The 22,445-nt window shown below is 40.4% G+C and overlaps 1 protein-coding gene across 2 annotated transcripts in view; it reads right to left on the bottom strand.

Annotated features, from left to right (window-relative positions):
• Positions 1-22,445, bottom strand: part of Ctsc (cathepsin C) — a 32,225-nt gene that overhangs the window by 5,404 nt on the left and 4,376 nt on the right. The window contains exons 3-5 of one of the 2 annotated variants that reach the window (XM_041652915.1): positions 10,313-10,479; positions 6,230-6,385; positions 3,318-3,433 (exon numbers count right to left, since the gene is read on the bottom strand). In XM_041652915.1, coding sequence (XP_041508849.1) covers positions 3,318-3,433; positions 6,230-6,385; positions 10,313-10,479 — 439 coding nt within the window. Of the gene's footprint in view, positions 1-3,317; positions 3,434-6,229; positions 6,386-10,312; positions 10,480-16,370; positions 17,382-18,942; positions 19,028-22,445 lie in introns of those variants that run through there. The other variant, XM_041652923.1, reaches the window with a different exon arrangement.

Genomic DNA, 22,445 nt, shown 5'->3' with positions numbered 1-22,445 from the left:
TTTAGAATTCTGTACTGTATAGAACACTGGAATCATGAAAGTGGAGCATTTTCAAGGACCTCAATTAACCGGAAGAGAATGGGGGAGATTTGGGGACTATAAGAGCTTTTACTAATGTCCCAGGAAGCAATGTCAAAGAACTTCCTTCAGAATGTCTCATTTCCTTCCCCTGGATGGCTGTTTCACCTCACCTGTTAGCCACACATACGAGGGTAAACTCTACCCTTCCCCCACCGAATCCCACAATTCCTTTATTAATGTAATTATCTTGTGTTGTACTTTAATGTTTTGCTTGTGTCTCCTTCTAAACTCTAAATATTGTGAACAAAAGCTATTAATCTTTAAATACTCTGCTATTATTAAAAAGCTTCTGAAAGGATGGAGGAAAGGACTTAATGGGCAAAGCACTTGCTATGAAAACACAAAAACCTGGTTCAGATTGCCAGGACCCACAAGAACACTGGGTATGGCAGCACAAGTCTGGTAACCGCAGAACTGGGTTGATGGAAGCAGGTAGGAGGCTTTCTGAGCAGCCCGCCTGGCCAAAATGGTGAGCACCAGGGTCAGTGAGAGATGATGTTCCAAGCAATAAGGTGGTGTGATAAGAAAGAAACCCTCAACACCTCTGGTCTCAAAGATGCATGTGAATGCAACAACAACACACACACACACACACACACACACACACACACACACACACAAGCTCCCTAACATAGAGTAAATACTATAAGCAATGAGAGATGCAGTATCAAGGCATCAGAAGTTCACATCATTTACTAGTTGCTACGTGCCAGACTGCCAATAATGACGTCAACACAGGGCATTCCTTCTCAAGTCTCTCAAGTAGGCACAGAAACTCTAAGTTAGAGTTCTACTGCTGTGGTAAACACCATGACTAAAAGCAACCTGGGGAAGAAAGGGACCATTTCATCTTACATTTCCAGTTAATGGTTTATTATAAAGGTAAATCAGAGTAGGAACTCGAAGCATGGACTGATGCAGAAGCCATTAAAGAGGTCTGCTTACTGGCTTGCTTTTTATGGCTTGTTCAGCTTTTCTTATAGCACGCAGGTCCACCAAGCTCATGGGTGGTACCTCCCACAGTGATCTGGACCTTCCCACATCAGTCATCCATCAAGAAAATGTCCTACAGGCTTGCCCACAAGCTGGTGGAGGCATTGCTGCTTCTAAGGTTACCTCTTCTCAAGACTCTAGTTTGTGTCACGTTGACAAAACACTAGCCAGCACCTGGTCTATCTGATGATCAGTTAAACTTTAAATCCTCTGCAGCTGAGTGACTGGTTAGCACATTTACGATTCCAGGGAATTGAGAGTCCACGTTTTCTTGGGCTGTCCTTAGTGGCCCCAACAGATATTTACATATGACTGCCGGAATCTGAACTAATATTCTTTCAGTCATAAGGTAACCATTTTGGAATGTACTAATTAACTACGTTAATAGTAAACCATGGATTTCCATTAACTCCAAACCCAAGAGTATCATCAGATAGCATCTGAACTTCACAGCTGAGAACTGGCAACTTTGCTGTAACCCATCAACATATTTGGCAAATACACCTATTTATAACTTTGTCTTGTTCTGAGATGATAAAACATCATGTCTAAAATGTAATGGCCCCTTACCATAGAATGCACCATTCAGAGAAACCTAAGACCTTTTTTTAGGTGTCAAAAAGTTGGTTGCCGGCCGAGTGGTGGTGGCACACGCCTTTAATCCCAGCACTTGGGAGGCAGAGGCAGGCGGATCTCTGTGAGTTCGAGACCAGCCTGGTCTACAAGAGCTAGTTCCAGGACAGGCTCCAAAACCACAGAGAAACCATGTCTCGAAAAAACCAAAAAAAAAAAAAAAAAAAAAAAAGTTGGTTGCCATTTTCCTTCATTTCCTTCTCAAGGAAATGGCAAAGGTAAAGGATTTTTGGATGCACACCTTCTCTAGAGGCAGTGAGTCCCTAGAAGGTTAAGGGAGAACACCCCTGGCATCAGATGAAGGATGGAGGTCTTTTGGACTGGGTGAAGCCGGACCTGATTAAAACTTTTTCATCAATGAGGATGAAGCTTGAAGTGCGTGGGATTAATAGTAAGATGTGGAAGAAGTTGATACAAATATATTTCTAGAAAAGAGGAAGAATTTATCTTTCAAAGTCATACATTCGTAATTATGATCTTCATTTGAAAAAACGATGGCTAATTTATTTGGTATTTTGAAAAATGTTGAAAACTTGAATATTTATTAAAATTATTGAGGGTATGTGCAGAGTTAGTCAGTCTCCTTTAGCAAAATTGCAACGTCTACAGAGAAAACTATTTTGTTGCTATTGACGTTTTATATTTTATAGTAAGTAACAAGTAAATTATCTTTGAATTAAATGTGTTTGACACTTAAAAAAATCTGTAATCTAACATATTAACAAACTTTGAAACTTATTTTAGCAACACCAAAGTTTTCAGAAAGCTTTATAGCTGGAGATTGGTTATATAAGCTGTAATGAGTCTCTATGCAATTGTTGAGTTAAAGTTAGGAAAGTAAGATTCTCTGTCATCAAGTGCAGTTAAAGGAAGTTTTATAATTGCAAAGCTAAATCAACTCATGGCTTAGGAAACTGAGTCAGTCCTTTCTATCAGAAGCCGTATTTTGATATAAAATAAAATGAAATGTCCATATACAGCTTAAGAAATCTAAGCTTGTGTAGCGATTAAAGATCATGTAGCGGGAGAAACAGGAGGACAGATAGCAGAAGAGATTCAACAAACCAGCTTAACTTCCATTGGAAAGAAGACCAGTTTAATGGAGGGGGAGGGGGGAGAGAGATGGGGGGAATGGGAGGGAAATGGTAGGAGGGAAGGAAGTGGAAATTTTGATTCCTATTATTTATAAAGTAATAAAAATTATCAGAGAAAAAAATCAATTATTTCTTTCCACTAAAGAGTCTCCTAGCAGCCAGGTAAGTGAGGTCTCCTTACCACTCTGATGAAATCCATTCTGAGAAATGGTGAGCTCTGGGAAATTTTTAGCAAATTTGGTCATTAACGCAAAGGAAGTGAGTAAGAATTCAAAGGTCACTTTTTTTAAATGATTTTTTTAAAATACACTCTGTAGTGTAGGCTACCTACCAATTGGCAGTTCTCCCTCCTCAGTCTCCACAGCACGTGGTCTCCATCTGTTTACTAAAGTAGAAAGACCATGCCATCCCTTCCCTGTGTCCTTAAGTCCACTCTAGAACCTAATATACAATGAGCACTCAGTTACCAACAGCTTGGGGCAACTTGATGAAAACTCAAACTGTTGCTAGTTTTACCTTGGTTACGGACGGGGCTAACAAAATTGACACCATTTACGTCTCTCCAGTCCCAAGATTCTGGCAGATTTAAGATCTGTTTCTGTATTTCAGCAGTCATCGGGGCAGGTTTGGGCCTAGAATGGAAATATATAGATATATTTAATACCAACATAAACTCTTTCCTTAGAAGATCATCTCCTAACCTCTGATTCTAAGGTTTAAGCCACAGTAGCTAGTGTCTTCATGGAGAACGAGAGATCACTTGTCCCATTAGTGGCTCAACGTGGCCATTACACAATATGTCAGTTACATAGCTCGGCTGCGCAAAGAGCGTTCAGTTATGACAGATGTTCAGGATCTACTCATTTTCCTTGTACCGTGAAAGCTACTTTTAATGTACTTGAACAGTAACATTCTCTTACTTTTGGGAGACGTTGATCAAGAAAGGAGACCCAGGTTAAAGATCTTCATTTAGATGTTTTAGAGAAAACATTGGACTAACTGGTGTTTGACTTAAGAGGTAGCGACGTCTTCACACTTACTATGTGACATTCTGCAAAAAACTGTAATGTCACAAACTACTCTTTATTCTTGTTGTTGTTGTTGTTTTGGTTTGGTTTTTCGAGACAGGGTTTCTCTGTAGCTTTGGAGCCTGTCCTGGAACTAGCTCTTGTAGACCAGGCTGGCCTTGAACTCACAGAGATTCACCTGCCTCTGCCTTTCGAGTGCTAAGATTTAAAGGCATGGGCCACCCCCGCCTGGCATACTACTGTTTATTCTTAAGAATAATAGATACACTCATACCTATTTCAAAGAATCTTTACAAAAATTCAATATAATAATAAGAATAACTCAAAAATGTAAACGGTAACTATGATAATTACTGTCACCATTGTACACATCACTAAGAGTACTAAATGAGATGCTGGCACTGTGAAATGATTTCCGGTACAAACTATACATTGAATCGCTAACTTCTGTCTTTCTTCCATCCTGTAAGGAAGAGCATTTGGTCGTAACACACACATACTAAAGAAAATAAAAGTTGGGAAGCAACATTATATGGGCACAAACAGAAAGAGAGAGGAGTTTAGGGTACTAACATGAGAATTAGAAACATGTTAGAGTTATTGCCCATTATCTGGTCTTAATGCCTTGGGCCTCAATGCTTTAGGGATCCGGTGAAATGTCTGTTTCAGAATGAGTGTCTGCGTAGAGTGAAATCTCTGTATCAGCGAATTGCTCAGAAGTGATAGTATTGGTGTGTGATTGCATCAGTTCCCTGACTTCTGAAGCCTCAGCTTAATGAGACTTTCTACTACAACAACTATACATTTACAGAAGAATCAATTTAGATATAAAAATCCTACTAGAAATCATGCAATCAGACTTCCATATTTGCTTTAATAGTTCCCTCTCCATACGACTTCCATCTTTATCTTGAACTTTCTATGGCACTCTAATGGTAATAACTTTTCATAATACAACAGCTGGTGTGCAGACAGAGTCTAAGAGGAAAGAGTCCCCCTGAAGCACATCATGTAACACGTAACAGAACTGTAGCTTGAGGCTCGCACACTCAGACAGAGCAAGCCCCTGCTTCCATTGTGAATTCCCTCTGCCTTAGGTTTCTGTTAAACAAGCTCAATGTTTTCTCATAGATCATTAGAATTCTGCTTAATAAATCCAGGAAGGGGATACTATGAACATTCTTTGTCCCAGTTTTGACCAAAGCAACTCATGCACTAGAAGCCTCTAGAACAGGCCTTGAGAAATACCATAGCACAGTCTTTTGAAAGGGGCCCAATTATTTGAAGGGTGTTATTAGTTGGATACAAAAAAGTTCACAGTGTCCCATAGTTTAAAAAATTTCATTGAACATGGGTCATTAGTCCACAGGCACAAAAGTTAGAGGTATATCTCAGCTAGTTCAAAGAACTCCATCTTTGAATGAATGGCTTATTTCAATTATATAAAAAAAAACACAGATTCTATAAATATCCAGGAATAACCTATGAATGTCTTAAGAATGGAAGAATATTTTCGTATCAAGAGAAAATAATCTACCTAAATAACTTATCAACCCCATAATCTCTCTATTTGTCTCTAATTCCCTTGTCTTTAACCATGATGATTTCTTCTGAAGAAAACCTTGACATCACAGGAATAGCCTCAGATGCTTAACAAATGCTAAGGTACCACAAATCCACTCCTATCTAGAGCCAGCCACAGTTCTAGAAAGGGAATGTAGAATACTCACATTTTTACTCAGAGGAATACAAAACAATATATCTTCCCAAAGCAGGAAGATGAGGTATCCAAACAAAAACTGGCAGATGCTACCAAAGCCAAGGAGGTGGGGAGGGATGGAGGTCTACTGAGAAATAAGGAGTTATTATTTTTTCCTGGACCTTAAAGCACCTAGATTTCAGATTTTTTCAGTGGCGAATTTGACAGTTATGATTAGCAAGCTGAGAGGTAGTGATGGGATAAAATGGAGGTAATATAAAAAAACGTTTCTAAGAATGTTTATCATAGTTTTCGAAAGCAGGTTACTTAGTAACACAGTTATGGTCCCATTTAGATGACCTCGGGTACCAAGCATGAGTCTAGTCATTAGATTGCAGTCTGTAACAACTGTAGCTGGGGACAGGAAAGTGAAACTGGCAACACTTCAAAGAATGACTAAAAATGACAATAAGAAGAGAGAAGACAAGCTATAGGAATAAAGAGAGTGGGGAATGGATGTAAACCAACAGCACAGGAAAGACCCCCAAACACAACTTGGGCAAATATACTTGAATATGAAGGAAGGTGGAGGAAAAACTTGGACTACTAGTTCAAAGATGAGCCATCCCGGTGGGGCTTGAGTGGAGGGAGGGTGACCTTCAGTACTGAAGTGACTAGTGACAAGGGAGATGACGTGTTACCTTGGGATCCTTTGATTGTGGCCACCACTTCTCCTGACCAGATCTCTCAGGCTCAGTTTCTCGTATTCCTTGTAGGTGGTTGCGGTCCAAGACTTCTGAACAGTGTTGATGGCCTTCACAAAGCTGTGGTCATAACTATAGAGCCTATTGGAGAATCTGTGGGAAAAGAACAGAGCTTCAGACGTAGTCTTCTCTGGTGAAACTACTCGCCAGGAAAACTGATACTCACACCGTGCATCAAGGTGGGGAGTGGTGTGGTCTCTGCGGAACACAGAAGGGCTGAAAGCTGTTATGTCTCTCACAAAACTTCAAGTTAGCCAAGCAGGATATATGACAACATTCAGTAGAATACTTATATGCTAGTGATAGATTCGAAACAACCTACATCAGTGTCCTAAAATAAGGAACTTATTAATGCAAATGACACTTCATTTATATGTATTTCATGCTAGTGAATATATAGAAGATTACTTAGTGATGTGAAGAGAACTTACATTGCATTAATTTTAAAAGGTACAGTTTATACAAAATTAATTTTTGTAAAAGTCTATATATAATTTATTTTTAAATCTTTATTTATTTATTTATTTATTTATTTATTTATTTATTTATTTTTCAAGGCAGGGTTTCTCTGTAGCTTTGGAGCCTGTTCTGGAACTAACTCTTGTAGACCAGGTTGGCCTTAAACTCACAGAGCCTGCTCTGCCTCCTGAGTGCTGGGATTAAAGGCGTGCACCACCACCACCTGGCAGCCCTATTTATTTTTTTTACTTGGCAGAGAGTATTAGCTTTTCTGCATGCCCTATTTATTTATTTGTTTGTTTGTTTGTTTGTTTATTGAGACATGCTCTGAACTCAAAATCGTTATGCACCCAAAGATGGCTTGGTACTTCGGCTCCTCCAGTCTTTACTTCCTGAGTGATGGGATTATAGGCACGCATCACCATGCCTGGCTAATGCAGCGCTGAGTACAGAAACCAGGACTCTATGCATACTAGGCAGCTACTCTATCTGCTAAGCCAACCCCCAGCCCCTACGTGGGCCCTTTCAAAGTGCACATTTATAATACGCTACATGAACTAAAGCACAGAAACAAAAGTATCTGTAATGGACACATGCTTTATAAATACACAATTCCTAAATATTATTCCACATAGGTGCTTTATGACCTGAGTATTAAAAACTGGTAATAGCAGCAATATCTGAGACCTTTTAAGAAATGAGGATAATATTCAGCTCAGATCGCTGAAATCAGAATCTGAAATAAGTTCCACATGTGATCCAGACAGACACTAACATGAGAATCACTTGTCTGCTTTATGTGAAATGCTTGGCCACGGATATAAAAATAACATAGAAACAGCATGATTTTTTTTATGTTAATTATTCACCGAATTCCAACCTTTGTCAAACCTGTGTGTCAACAGACAGCAATTATATAAGTGACCCTTATCCTCCCACTGTAAAACACTCTGGGGTTGAGCAGCTGTAACTCATCATTCAAGAATGTCACCAACATTCTGTTAGACAACATTAGATGTGCCCAGCGCAAGAAACACCTAATTCAGGCACTCTGGAAACTTTTCTTTCACATTTGTAGAGAAAGTGTTTTGCCAGATCCAGGGAAACGGAGAACACTGCAAAGAAAGATGCGCATCCACGTTGATAACCATTTTAATCATAGCTCCTTCCAGAGGCTATAAGCAACCTTTATTAGAAAAGCTACCATAGTGCTCCAGCCTTATTCTGACCTTAACCCAACAATGAAAAGAAGCAACAAGTTGGTTTTTTTTTTTAATTTCTTTAGACACAAGAGTAAATTTCAAAATGTTCAGTGAAATAGTTTAAAATATTTTCCATCAAGCCTGCTTTTTCCAGACTGGTAAAGTCTTGAGAAGCTTGCTACCTACTTCCCTCACTTGATCATAATAGCCAGGAGAGCTTCGTATGCTGATAAATGCATTACGGCAATGACAGGATGCCACTATAGCTCTTAAATGCTACTTCTGGCACTCAAGAGTCAAGGAGATTAAAATGAAAATCAAGTTAGCCAGCATTCCAGTATGTTTGGGGTGGGACTCCTGTGACCACATCCCTAGCTCAGAGCTACTGCCAGCTGAGGCTGCTGAGGAGGAAGGGTCAGGTTTCCTCAGGGGTGTGGCCTCAGAAAAGTTGCCCAGCTCAGAAAAGGATGCAGTTCAAACTGGATCCAGTGAGCTGCAAAGGAAAGAAACAGCTATGAAGTTTGAAGGGACCATGGGAGGGTAGTCTAGGAGAAGTTGCATTGGGTGAGTGGAGGGTAGATATGAGAAAAATACATTATATACATGCATGAAATTCTCAAAGAACAGATATAAATAAAATGAAATAATGTATTGAATATTAGGTAACAGATAGGTAAAAGCTGAAAGAGATCCTAAAGTTAGGTTGATCACAAATGTTTATTTTAAGTAGAAGGCATTACAGGGAGATTCTTTACCAAATGGTGCAATATTTGAAAGGTCAAGTCAGGCCTACCTGTGTATAGCACAGCAGAAAGCATACAAAATGGACAGCGTTTAGGAAACTGTGGTGCTACAGAACCATGCTACAAGAGCTGGAGAGCTGGCTCGGGGGTTAGTAGCACAGGCTGCTCTTCCAGAAGACCTGGGTTCGATCCCCAGCACCCACATGGCAACACACAATGATTTGTAACTCTGGCCTCCAGGGACATAAGGCAAGTTTGCGGCACACTGACATACAAGCAGAAAAAACACCAATACACATTTTTTAAAAAATGAAGGAAACTAAAAACTAAGATTTCTATAAAAAAAAAAAATTTAAAAAAGAACCTTGCGCCGGGCGATGGTGGTACACGCCTTTAATCCCAGCACTCGGGAGGCAGAGGCAGGCGGATCTCTGTGAGTTCGAGACCAGCCTGGTCTACAAGAGCTAGTTCCAGGACAGGCTCCAAAGCCACAGAGAAACCCTGTCTCGAAAAACCAAAAAAAAAAAAAAAGAACCTTGCTATTTAAATCCACTTAAACTGAACTCAAAAAGAGGAATGCATTGTTTTCATCCTGACCACTGAGAGGTGAGTGAGTCATCTCTCCAGCCATGTCTCTTATGACCTCTCTGCTGCAGGTGCTCCTCACCGAGGTCACTTGGCCTTGACTGTTGGGTCTGTGTACTTTTGGTGGCTTTTACAACTACACAAAATGGAAAAGGAAATATTTGTTGGTCCTCCCTCTTGCAAAACTGATAATGTCTGGAAATTCTTCTTTTTGTGGTTCCTTATGGCAGATACCTGAATGAATGAACACAGTAACTGCATTTTATAAGTTGAATTGTATCCCTTGGATAAGAAAGGGAGAGATACTACAAATATATTATAATTTCAAATAATAAGTAGGGAGGTAAAAGGCCATACTTAAAACCCTTACATCCAATATCTTAGCTTGAGATTGGATTTGGAATCAGCTCTTTAAAGAGGTGATAAGAGTTAAATTAGGTCATTAGCATGGGCACTGGTCTAGCTTAGTTAAGGTCCTGAGACGAAAAGTTTAGGATAAAGCAAAGAAGACCAAATAAGGAGATAGTGAGAGGAGGCACCAGCAGCAAGCAAGGAAGAAACCAAGTTGTAGCCTTCAAAATGCACAGCAAAGAAAACTTTCCTTTAGGCCACCCAGTCTGCCATGCTTCTATGTGATTGCCGGGCATTGACACTGCAGAAATACCAAGAACTTTAACTTCAGCTGTTTGCTGTATTTCCAGTTTGTTGCATTACCTGGTCACTCATTGTAGCATTATCATATACATATATTAAATACATTACTATACCACAGCCAGTGAAATAATTTTTCTCTACTAGTCATTAACAATTTTGCTCCTCTGATCGTTCTTTTTAGTTTTAACCACTCCCCGTTTTATTGAAACTTGTTGAAATATTACCTTTCTCCCATGAGTTCACATAGAGTTCCAGTACAGTTTTATGTAACACGGCTAAGTTCATAAGCCAAAATTACAATTGCTCAAAGTGAACACACTCATCCCACACGTACCAAAAGACAAAGCTACGTGGACACATCCCTCACCACAACTCACTTTTCCTGGAGACTTCCAAGGTTTGCCATGTTCACGTTAAACTTCTCCAAAGGACTTGCCATCTTCTTGCCAGTAAAGCAAGCCCAGTTCCGACCCAGGACATCATGCACCCATCCGGTCATGGTCTCGTGGCAGTAACTGATAGCGGTGCTGCCTTTGACTTCATACTGCAACCACGTCAAAAAAAAAAAAAAATGAAAGACCAATTACACCTGTGTTCAGCTCTCAGGTCTCTGTCCCTGGCTTCCATTTACCCCAAAGACGTACTTAGCACACTGCCAACTAAAAGAAAAACTTTATTTTCGCTGATGACGTCTGATGATTATTCTAGAAAGCAGAGAAGTCAGTTTTTCTAAGATTAGCGTTGTTGGCCACCAGACAAAATGCACTTTCAGGAAGGAAAGAATGTCTACAGAAAAAGCTTAAATACTTAGGGCAGTTATCATAGCCAAGGTGATTTGCATTTATTTCCTTACAATCAATCAATGAAGAAATGATAAACAGTTCTGTATTTCCCATGACCAGTCAGGGAGTCATCCTTCCTCTTGAAGGCCACAGGGCTGTTTACCTGGCAGGAATAGGGTTTTCCTCCTCTGATTTTTTTGTCAGAAGAAGCTCCCTTCAGTAGCCTCTAAGAGCAGATGGCAAATGCCTTCTGTGTAGCCAAGCAAAATCCTCTTTTGCAGTTAATCTGCTGATGTACTAGAATATGCCCATTATGAGGTACTTAATATTGTCTCCACTTTATTTCAGTAATATGGCCCTTTGTGTGTTTCCATATGACCACGGAGAGAACACTGCCTAGTGACAGACCCAGGTTCGCATTCTGATCCATTGGCTTTGCAGCCCCATTGCTTTCCAGTAACGACATCTCATCAAGGAGGAGAGCGTGACCAGAATGAGCACGGAGGGAGGCAGGCAGAAAGAAGAAAGGCTTGAACATAGGGCTAATTGGTAGAAATTTGAAGGAGACTCTATTAGGCTATATTTATCTATAAAAGAAGGATACCAGAAAAAAAAAATCACACACAAAGTGTGTAACACTGGGACTCAGTGATCCAGTTAACATGTCCCCAAATGGAAAAGCCCAAATATGTTCTGACCTATCAGTCCAAGCAGTTTCTTTATTAATTAACCAATGAAAGCAACAGATAGATAGAAGACCCACCTACATCATGTTTTATTCTTTAAAGCTGTATTTTATAGCATTCCATAGTTAGAGGAATCTTCTCTTATTCTTTTGTTAACCTGAAGTCACCCTGCGAAAGGGAGGCCATGTTGGCACAGATTGGGCAGGCCTGTACAGGGCAGCTCAGAGGGGGAAAGGAGGCCTTGATTGGGTTAGCTCAAAGGTCAGTGCTGGAGGCTAACCTTAGGGACCTCCCCAGAGGGATTCTATTATTTCCCTGTTTTGAAAGTTCTCAGGGTCTCTTCCAGCCACAGGGAACTCAATGTTTGTGAGGATTAAGAGGCTAAAATTTTGGCCACATTATCCCACAACAAGTGTAGTTAATGTTCCCCCCCTCCCAAAGAATTTTTTCAATTGTATAAACATTGGTCTCTGAAGACCGATGTGCATACATGAGACAATTTAAGTTTCCACTAGCGTTTGCCAATTCCCACTGCAACAGAGAATCTGCTGCAATTCAAAGACCTTTCAGCATGGAGCACTCCGGCTCGGAGGACCGCTGTCCTAGGGGCTCCTCTTCCTCTTCAAAATTCCTATTAAATCACCACATATTCTCCAATGTCCTTCCTTAGCCCCCCACCCCCTACTACCCTCCCTAGTAATAATCTTGACCTGCTGGGATATTTTTTTCTGTTTTTTGATAAAGATTTTTTTTTTTTTTAAGTCACTAAAATATCCTTACATTGCTTCTCTGGGTACACTTTACAGAAAGTATTTGAATGATTGTTTCACATAGTACACTGGTCAAGAGACACCAAGAACCAACAGTTTTGCTTTTGTTTTTGTTTTTCTGTTTGTTTGTTTGTTTGTTTGTTTTTCAAGACAGGGTTTCTCTGTAGTTTTGGAGCCTGTCCTGGAACTAGCACTTGTAGACCAGGCTGGCCTCGAACTCACAGAGATCCGCCCATCTCTGCCTCTCAAGTGCTGGGATTAAAGGTGTGCGCCACCACCGCCCAGCTCAGTTTTGCTTTTTAAATTCCAGTTCTGTAACCTCTCAGCCATGGAGCTTTGAGGGATGATGAGGGAGCCTTTCTCTGTTTTCAACTGACGTGGGCAAGACAGCCGTGACTCATCCCTACTTTGCTGGATTGCTAGGAAGGATTAAAAATAACACTAAAGCCGAAAGCATTTTAATAGTTTAAAAAAAGCTCCCCAAAAGCAACAATATAAGCATGTATAAACATTTCTAAAGACAACAGAAAAGTTCCTAGGACACCATGTGTTGCTGTTGCTGTGTAGATATATAGGCAACAACGTTGTCTAACATTTTATCTATGCGTTCAGATAACTTCCTTTCAGATTGTTAACGGAGCTGTGTATTTAAAATACTGGCAGTGGTGCCCACCTAAGTTACAGCACTCCAGAGGCTCCTGAAATGCAAATTTAACAGTAACACATTAGCACTGTTTTTTTTTTTTTTTGGAAACAAGATTATGGTAGTGACTTTCTTTCATTATTAACGAGATCATCTGAAATGACTTATTACAATCTACCCTGCTCATTTAATCATCTGATATGTCATATGCGTGATAGATTATAACATTATTACAGTGGTCCACTCATGCAGTTTTAAAAGAAGTCTACACAAATCATAAAAGAAATAAAAATCTGGACATGAAAGTCCCATCCATCACATTGGTTTACTACTTCACAGAGCGGTACCTCAGAGATCTTCGAGAACTGAATGATAAACGTGTATTTGGAGAGCTATGGTATCTGAAAAACACCGAAAGCTCAGCTCTGTCCCTTTCTTGGCCTCCCTTGTAGGTAGAGACTTCAGTGTAAAGTAAACCACTTCATTTGCTGCTGTGTTTACAGTGTGAAGGAAGGCAGCTGGGAGGTGGAGAAGCACTCCTTTAATCCAGCGCTTGGGCAATGGAAACCGGGATCTCCGTGAGTTCTAGGCCAGCCTGATCTAGAGAGCAAGTTCCAGGACAGGCTCTAAAGCTACAGAGAAACCCTGTTGAAAAACCAAAAACCAAAGGGGAAAAAAAAAAAAAAACAGCGACAAGGCTAATTGACCAAATTCACATTTAACTAAATCCCTCCAGACTACCATAACTTTCTCAGAAAGAAGCCAACTTCCCTAATTTGGTTCCAAGAATAAGCATCGGCTTTCTGCCTATTAACAAGACTAAACAGTTCATTTAAAAAGTTGAATTCTAATCAAGTGCAAAGCTGCCAGGAAGCTGCAACCAAATAATGATGCACTTTAAGTAGAAAATATTGGCATGTAGATGCAAACATAAGAATGGTGGATGTTAAATTTGATTATTACCTATGCTGAAGACACTTGATTTACAGTTCAAAAACTTCCAGAAATAGCTAAAAGTACCAGTTACTACCCAGCCAAGTGGTCAGCATCCATGGGCTAGTTCTCAGTGCCTTGCTCAAAGTCTCAACTATCAGGAAAGAAGAAACCACGAAAGCTTATTTAAACTGTTAATCATTTCCAATTCCTTCCTATGCTCAGCAGAAGCAAGGCATAACCTATCCTCATCCAAACTAGTGAAAACAGAAAGTAGCACAGACGTGAAATTCTCTCTTTTCCTGGGCCACTAATTGAGTCTCTGCTTTAAAAGCTAGAACTTGACTATTTTAAACTTAGAACCCTTTTTGGATTTCTCAACTCAAGAAGTTTAAGGCATAAGTAAATGAACACACACACGCACACTCCACACACACACACTCATACATGCACACAGGCACTCACACACACATGCACACTCACACACACATGCACACTCACACACATGCAAGCATATCTGATGTCTTTTCTTTTAAGTCATTTAACAAATGGCCTGAGTTCCGGCCATAGTCTCTAAGGGCGCCGAAGTAGGAACACTTGAGAAGCATTAAAAACAATATCACAATGAGGTATCTTTTTCAAACTTCTTTCTTACAAAATTATTTATTAAGCCCATTATTTCCATGCTATTTGACACATATTGATTGACATACAGGGAATACAGTATCTTGTAATACAGAGTCAATAATCCCGTCTCTTACAGAGCAGAAGGGAAGACAAACAAGCGATTCCGACAAACAATGCTAAGCATTAGTGTACCGGGAGTCCTCTGGCGCATATCTACAGTTTTGTGTCCACTGCTTTGCTCCCATTAACATTTAGAAACCAAATTAGAGAGAAACATAAAAAATTTTCCATAGCAAGTACATCTGCGTTTGTAGCCAACAATATTTATAGACCCTGACAACCAGCTCTAAAATATCTAACTTTTTGAGGGTTCTGGAGGCTGGAAACTTGATAATATTTCCTAGAACAGAGAACTAAAGATATAGCGCATCCTAGGTCAATGTTTCCAGAACCCATGAAAAGTGATGTGTTGGGTGCTGGTTTGAATGAGGATACCTCCCCACCCCCATAGGCTCATTGGCGTAAATACTTTGTCCCCCACTTGGTGGAACTGATTGGGAGGGATTAGGACTTGTGGCCTTGTTGGAGGAGGTGTGTCACTAGAGATGGATTTTGAGGTTTCAGAAAATTCCACAATACCGGGATAGCTCTCTCTGCCTAGAGCTTGTGGTTCAAGAGGTGATCACTTCACCACCATGGACTCTAGCCTTCTGAATCGGTAGGCCAAATTTAACACTTTCTTTTATAGGTCTCTTTAGTCATGGTGTTTTATGAGAGCAATAGAAAAGTAGCTGATACATTGTCGGCCAGCGTTACTTGTAAAATGTCTGCAGAAGGAAAAGTGGAGTTCACTTCCCCAGACCTATGAAGTTCTATTTGCATTAGGTGGTAAAGATAAAGAGAGAAAAATGGAAGGGTATCCTGGTGGATAAAGACTCCAGACCATTTCTTTACAAGTACACACCAGAGGCAACTGCAGAGGACATGGGGAATTGTTAATGGCCTCTCTCCCATGTATGGAGTGGCGACCACATTCTAGATGTTGAAGACTATGGAAACTAGAGGTAGGATTTAGAAAAAAATCACCAAACCAGTAAATTGGACATGGCATAAAACCGCCAGGATGACTCAGAGATCACAAATCTTCTGAGCTAACTGAGTTGCGGGAGAAGAGTGGGGAGGATAAAATGCGCTATGTATACATGCACCTTTTCCATCTTCCAAGTCAGTTCTAAACCAAGGGAGAAGGAAATGACTCCACTGCTTAGCAGGAAAGAGCTGCAAGACAGCAATCAGGCTGAACAATAGTGCTATTAAGGAAAAGCCATTTCACAAGGGATTCCATTGGGCTTTACACTTAAGTTCAAAAGCTTGATTCTCAGTGTGTGGGACAGCAAAGGGGAAAGACAAGTTAAAGTCACCTGCTTAGTCAAAGAACTCTGGTTCAAAGCAAGAAAGTGAGAGGGCTCAGGGGTATGAAGACCTAAACTGGAAAAACACTCTCCTAAGGCTTCAGTGACAGCCAAAGCAATACACACTCCACCCCACAAAACTAACCTTCACCATGCTTTTGTGCTGAAATTCACCAGAAAAACTACCCAACTGTGACTCTAAATACCATTTACTTCAGTGAGATCGCTTTTACTTTTTAGCCCCAGGGAAGTCCTTAAGTTTGAAAGATTAGGGGTATCATTTTACAGTCAGAAACTCTTTTTCTTCTTCTTCTTCTTCTTTTTTTTTTTTTAAAATATAAGCCAGGCTGATATGTAAACCAGGCTGGCCTCCAACTTGTGATCCTCCTGCCTCTGCCTTCCAAGTGCTGGATATTAACAGCACATGACACAGTGTTCGAGAGGTGAGTTTTTGGGTTGTTTTCTTTCTTTTCCTCCTTTTTTTCTTTACTCAAGTTTTGTCTATTCTTTTTATTTGAAAGATTTATTTATTTATTTACTTATTATGTATACAGTGTTCTGCCTATATGTATACCTGCATACCAGAAGAGGGCACCAAATCTCATTATAGATGGTTGTGAGCCACCATGTGGGTGCTGGGAATTGAACTCAAGACCTCTGGAAGAGCAGCCAGTGCTCTTAATTATGTGAACCATCTTTCCAGCCCCACTGTCAAAAACTCTTATGAGCTTAAACTTTCTAAGAGGCTAACCATTGCTATCTGTGAAAGGAAATGAGGCCCATCAATTTTATAGGACTTTCAGATATGTAATATGTCAACGTCTTATCAAAAAGCTAGCACCTAATTTTTAAAAAATGAAACAGAAGGAAAAAAGAAAAGAGAAGAGAAAAACAATAGAAAAGGAAAGCATTGATCACTTCATCTTTCTGGCTGGGGGCACTGCAGGGGACCACTGTCTGCAAGAAGATATACCTTTTCGTATTTAGCTAAGAAAACATCTTTCCTTCTTCCCGGGAAACATCTTCCGTTCAATAGCTAACATCTGTCCATTTCAGGTCATCTCAAAGCCTTCTTTTCTTCTACTATAGGTTTGGGAGTTCCTGAAGGTGATTAGAGAAAGTGAAGGCACCCGGGAAAAGTGAGTTAACTGAGAGCAAACTGTACACCGTGACATAACAGAAAAAGAAGGTCCACAAACCCAAAACCCAAATCCTGTCGGGTTTGGAGAAACCTTTTTAGCATAACAGTATTCATCCAAGGAAAGAAAGAAAGAAGACTTAGGAAAATGCTAAATGCTGAAGCCCCCTGAGACTTCATCTCTTCCACGGGGTTTTTCCTTCTTTCTGTGCAGTTTCTGGTTGCTCACATTCCACAGTGGTGATTACTGTTTTCCAAGGAAACATTCAGGATGGCAGCTGCCTTGGAGGTAGGTCACCAGGACTCCTTGCATGTTACATGCAAACAGATTCCAGAAGGGACTGTAGCTGCCATGGCCTCTGCTAGCTGCTAGAGGTAGATCCAGGTGTTTGCCTTTTAAACCAAAGTCTGTTCTTGGCTTTAAAGAGCCTCCCAACAGACGATCTATTTAATAACTACAAGACAAAAGCTAGGGTTACAAGCCAACAAAGATCACACCATCTCTTAACACATTATCACAGTAACCTTTGTCAAGCAAAAAGAAAAAAAAAGCAATACCAGCACTACTATATTAGGTGTTGGTAGCTATTGAGCTCAATACTGAAAAAGCATGCAATATGCATCCAGGCAACATGCTTGCAAAGCACATGCATCTACGTGACTGCGTCTCTAAAATGCCAGTATGCTGAAGCAACACGCTAAATCCTAGCAGCTTAGGCCCATAGCATGCATCTCATACACATCTAAATGGAGCCCTAGTGCTGCTTGGATGCGTTTGTAGGTACCACGGTATATGCTTAGGAAAAAAGACTAGGGTTTAACTTTTCTACTGGTTGATGTTTCCCCAGAAGTGGGAGGAAGGTTGAAGAAATTTAGGGCAGAATTTTATAAAAGGTACTGAGAAACCAGTGGATCTACTTTGGGGCCGTTTCCCATGCAGTCTTCTTCCTCAAGTACCACCGTGCAATATCTTAAAATTCTGTGCCATTCCAAACTAAAGGAAACTTAACACAGTCTCTCCTCATCCAGGTCCCTGAAGAACCGAGAAGGTGCAGCTTATTTCTGCTCATTGTGCTCATTTCGAGCTGGTTTTAGAGGATGCCTGACATTCTCTAAATTACGGGAAGATGCAGTCCAGGAGCAGTTCCTTTCTGGTAAGATGGACTGCTGCGGACCCATTACAAAGCCCGGGCAATGTGGCTACAATGATGGTGGTGCTTTTGAGACCCATTCTCACTTCTCTTTTTCCAGCTGGCTCTTTAGGACTTAGTAAGCAAGAAAAGGAGGAAGGACGAGGAGAAGCAATATCATTTTAAAACACAAAAAGGGGTAAGACATCTCATCGAATTGATTTGCTCACCATCCATTCTTCCCATCAAATCCTATGTGAGCAACAATTTAAATATTCATTCTGAAGATATGAGGTGAGTGAGTCAAAGGGATCCTTCTTTTCCTAGTCGACATTCTAGTCTTTTAGTAGAAGCTGCTTTACAAAAGATGAAAGGCAACTTGGTGATGGTATGCCAATTCATTTTAAAAGAGCCACCTCCTCTCTAAAAGGCAGACATACAAAACTGTGACCTCACTCTTCCAGCTTAGAACCATAGCATGTGGTATGTCTTGGCATTAGGGGATATACTATTCATGGTTCCTCCTTGAGGGAGTCTTTGGGGAAAGGAATAAACAAGCTAGGATAGCTTAGTCACTTTACAAATGTGACCTGCATGTTAGCCAGCCTTTGTCAGCTTGGTCTTCTCCGCCTTGGGTTCATGTCCACTATGACACTTGGGATTTGATGCTGCAAAGTCGGAGCACGTGAGATCGGCAAGTTACATAAAGCAGCAGAGAAAGTCAAGGTGGTAGGAAAGCCAGCTCAAGCAAGGATGCGTAGGAAAACAACAATCTGTGCATTCTCCTTCCCCCGCAAGAATAAATGGGCATTGATTTGCATAAGACAATAGGGCAGCAGAAAGCTGGCTCAACAGTGAAGATAAAGATTATTTCAATTGTGCTCACCCAGTTTGTTCCTCAGATGTGGCAAATCATATATTCCCACAGTTCCCAGCTGCATGAACAACTGACTGATAAAATCAGTGACATCCTATGAAGAGTTTACAGTGGTAAACTGAGTCACAACACAATTCCGCATCAATTAGAAAATACACATGAGACGGGCATCAAGATGGTTTTGATATTGACCCTTCACCAAACGAGAAAGTCTCATCTTAAAAAATAAACCTTGTCTTTAATATATAGAATTTATATATTTTTTAAAAAAGAACATCTATTGCAAAAACAATTGTCCTAAAAAATAAACCCGGAAGGCACAGTGAAAAGCTAGTACACAGTTCTCATATCCTTTCTTGTGGAAATGCAACCGACATTTCTGATTGGGGTGAATAATTTCAATTTTTGCAAATTGCTAGCATACGAACTGTGGAATTCAAAACCTGACATGGGCTTCTCCATATGTTGGCCTGCCTCTAAGTAACAGCTTGCTTTATGAAGCCAGTGGTGGCTTATTATTATTATTATTTGTTGTTCTATAATTCAATTAAAACTGGGGGGGGGCAAAACAAAGTGTTCAATAATTGAAAAGTTTAACTTGACTACCACGAAAATAAAAGGCAAAGCCATAATAAATGGCTCAGGATAACAACAGTGACTGCTGGGAAAACTGTAGGCCCGAGTTTAATCCTCAGGACCCTCATTGTGGACGGAAAGAAACTGTGATTCTTTCTATAGGTTGCCTTCTGACTGACTATACAGAAGCTACGATCCACAAAGCGCCTCCCAATCCCGACCAAACTCACGATCCCCCCAAAATAAATAAATATAACAAAAATATTTAGCCATAACAAATCTATTTTCCCTCTGTATTTTTTTCTACCCTTTGAATAGCTATCTTCAAAACAAGATGAGGTTCTTTCCTACCCGTCTCTTCCCCACTGCCTCAGAGGAGATAAAGCGAGGGGGAGAAAAGGGTTAGTAACTTGTTCTTGAAGACACTGTTTGGAGCTGGCTGAGTTTGTTTATGGGCCCTCTGGACGGCTTGGTTGGGCTTGTCATACAGTGGAGCTTTATATAGCTTGCCACAATGATGAAAACACATAAAAACACGAAGAAAAAAACAGTAGCCACCACCGATGCCATAGTCAGACAATATCACCGCTGTTTATATTCTGCTCGAGTGTTTCTTTGGGTGTGTGTCTGTGTGTTTTTATAGGACGCCAGCTGCTTTTTAATATGCAGATATTTCACAGAGGTGTAACTGTGTCATGGGGACAAGGAGAGCTGGCTAATAACTGCCATAATAATCAGCCAGTGCAGAACATGGCTGCAGGGAGGACCTTCACACTTCCAAGGCGGTTCCATTTGCTCACACGCCTAATTCCTCTGTTTTATTTTACAAGAGGTTATAAAGGGCGTAGGTCCCTGCCTGGATGCGAGTTCAGGTCAGAAAATTGCCTTGAAGAAATAGGAAAAGGAGACCTCTTAGGAGCATTCTGTTCAACTTGAACTATGCAAACTTGAAGGCATGTGCAAAACCACAGAGGGGCTAGTCCGGTTTCAACCTACTATAATTTAAGTCATTAAAAACCAATTTTTTTTCTTCATTTTTTTTTATTGTTTAGGAATCTTCCTGTGAAATGCTATTCTTTCAGCTAATGTCCCAGTAAGATATGAATAATGCAAGGTGCCACAAAGAGATCGACATTAGCCACCCTAAGCCAAGGTGGAATTCAGAGAATGAGGGGGAGGCTGGGTCTGCTGTTGCGCTGTACAAAAGGACTAACTGATGAACGTCCTGCACGCGTGCGCCACCGACGCAATAAACTCCGGCAGGACAACAGCAGACATCACACAAATGTGGTGGGGAGCACGTGACACGGTCTTAGCTAATGGGAAGTTTTAGAAATCCATCTGTTCTGTAGCATAATAAAAGACGGAATTGCAATGGCGGCATATGCAGCAATTTTTTTGTTAGATATTCACGTAAGAGTTGGATTGAACAAATGTAGTTTACATGCGACACTCAGAACCGATGCTATTTATCCATTTTTAAGCCAGGCCTGATGCCCACACCTGTAACCCAGGAAGAATTTCAAGTTCAAGGTTAGCCTGGACAACAAATCGAGACCTTCTCTCAAAAATACAAAACAAATGAAAGCCCAAACTTAAAATACTAGTTCAAAAAGTATTTTCTATGCCATTAGGAAAAAGGCCTATGTATTCTATTTTGTGAACAGGTTTACATTTCTTGAGTTACACATTCCTCGAAGCGTAGTTCCCCAACACTGTGGGAAACTCCCTGATGTTTATGATAAAATCCAACCAGCTTTGGGTCAACAAAGTCACCCAAGGTATCTGACTCTGTGTTTATCTGTAGCCACTCGACTTTACAATTTTGCTTGAAATTTTAAACATTTTTTCCTCAGTACTGCTGCTGTATTTGCTATTTAAATGCTCTAAAAGTTTAGTTACGTATTGCATTGTGTAAGTGCAAAGGGCTATACTCGGCCATGCTGCATGTATGGAGGTTACAGGGCACCTTTGCAGATCTGTCTGCCTTTACCTGGCTTCCGGGCTCTAACTTGGGTCACCTGATCTGTGTGGCAACCTTTGCAAACTTCGCTCATCTGGAATTACTTGATTACATTAAAACATATCTCAGAGCCAAAAATGCCATATATTTTATCCACCACTTGTTGAAAGTATCATCTTTATCACCAGACCCAACTAAGCACAGTGCTTGTGTTTTTCTGTGGCAAAAGGAAACATGGCCCTACTTATGGTTCTTGAAAATGGCCACCTTAGTCCACATATATAAAAAATTGCTGAGGTAAGAGCTATCTTCCTACTTAATGAGAGAATAAGCGCGTGTCTAACACCATCCAGAGGTGTGAGGCTCCGACAATCCCTGACCCAGTGGTCATTTCCATAGACATTGCCTCTTTCCGCTAGGCTGAACAACACATTTGCCTTTAAAATTAGTTCTTTGGACCTAATGTGATTAATACCCCTATGCTCTGGCAAAATATTCAACATGCCCACACTGATCTGAAAAAAAAAAAAAATTACAGCATGCTCCAACTCCTCATTCAGCTGCCAGATAGCCCCACTTTCCCTGACAAGGCTGTAGGAAATGGCCCGAGCCTATTTCTGATTACTATGCCTCTGGTAGTTAAATGGTAATCTTACCAGTTTTTCCTCCCCAGGATTTGGCAGTAGTTTTCTAAGACAAGTGGACAGATTATTTGTTCATCTATTTATAGCCCATTCCTACCTTTCCAATATTTTACTCAACTTATTTCCAAACCGAGTTCGAGTTCATTCGTTCTGTTCTTTCTTCATTTCTTAGCAAATATACTAATTATTTCCTGTGTGTCGATAAAAGATAGAGGAAGAAGAAAACCACAAAGACAGTAAATTATGGCACATATCAGGGCTGATAATGAAAACTAAGCATCTTTTTTTATGTGTGCTTTTGTTTGCTAAGCCAACAGGCAAATTTGATC

This window comes from Microtus oregoni, unplaced genomic scaffold (assembly GCF_018167655.1).
Source record: "Microtus oregoni isolate MIOR12 unplaced genomic scaffold, Mior012 000000F_ref0000247, whole genome shotgun sequence".
In the NCBI taxonomy this organism is placed as follows: Eukaryota; Metazoa; Chordata; class Mammalia; order Rodentia; family Cricetidae; genus Microtus; species Microtus oregoni.
Note: the sequence above shows the minus strand (reverse complement) of the source record. Positions and strands in the feature narration are given on the sequence as shown.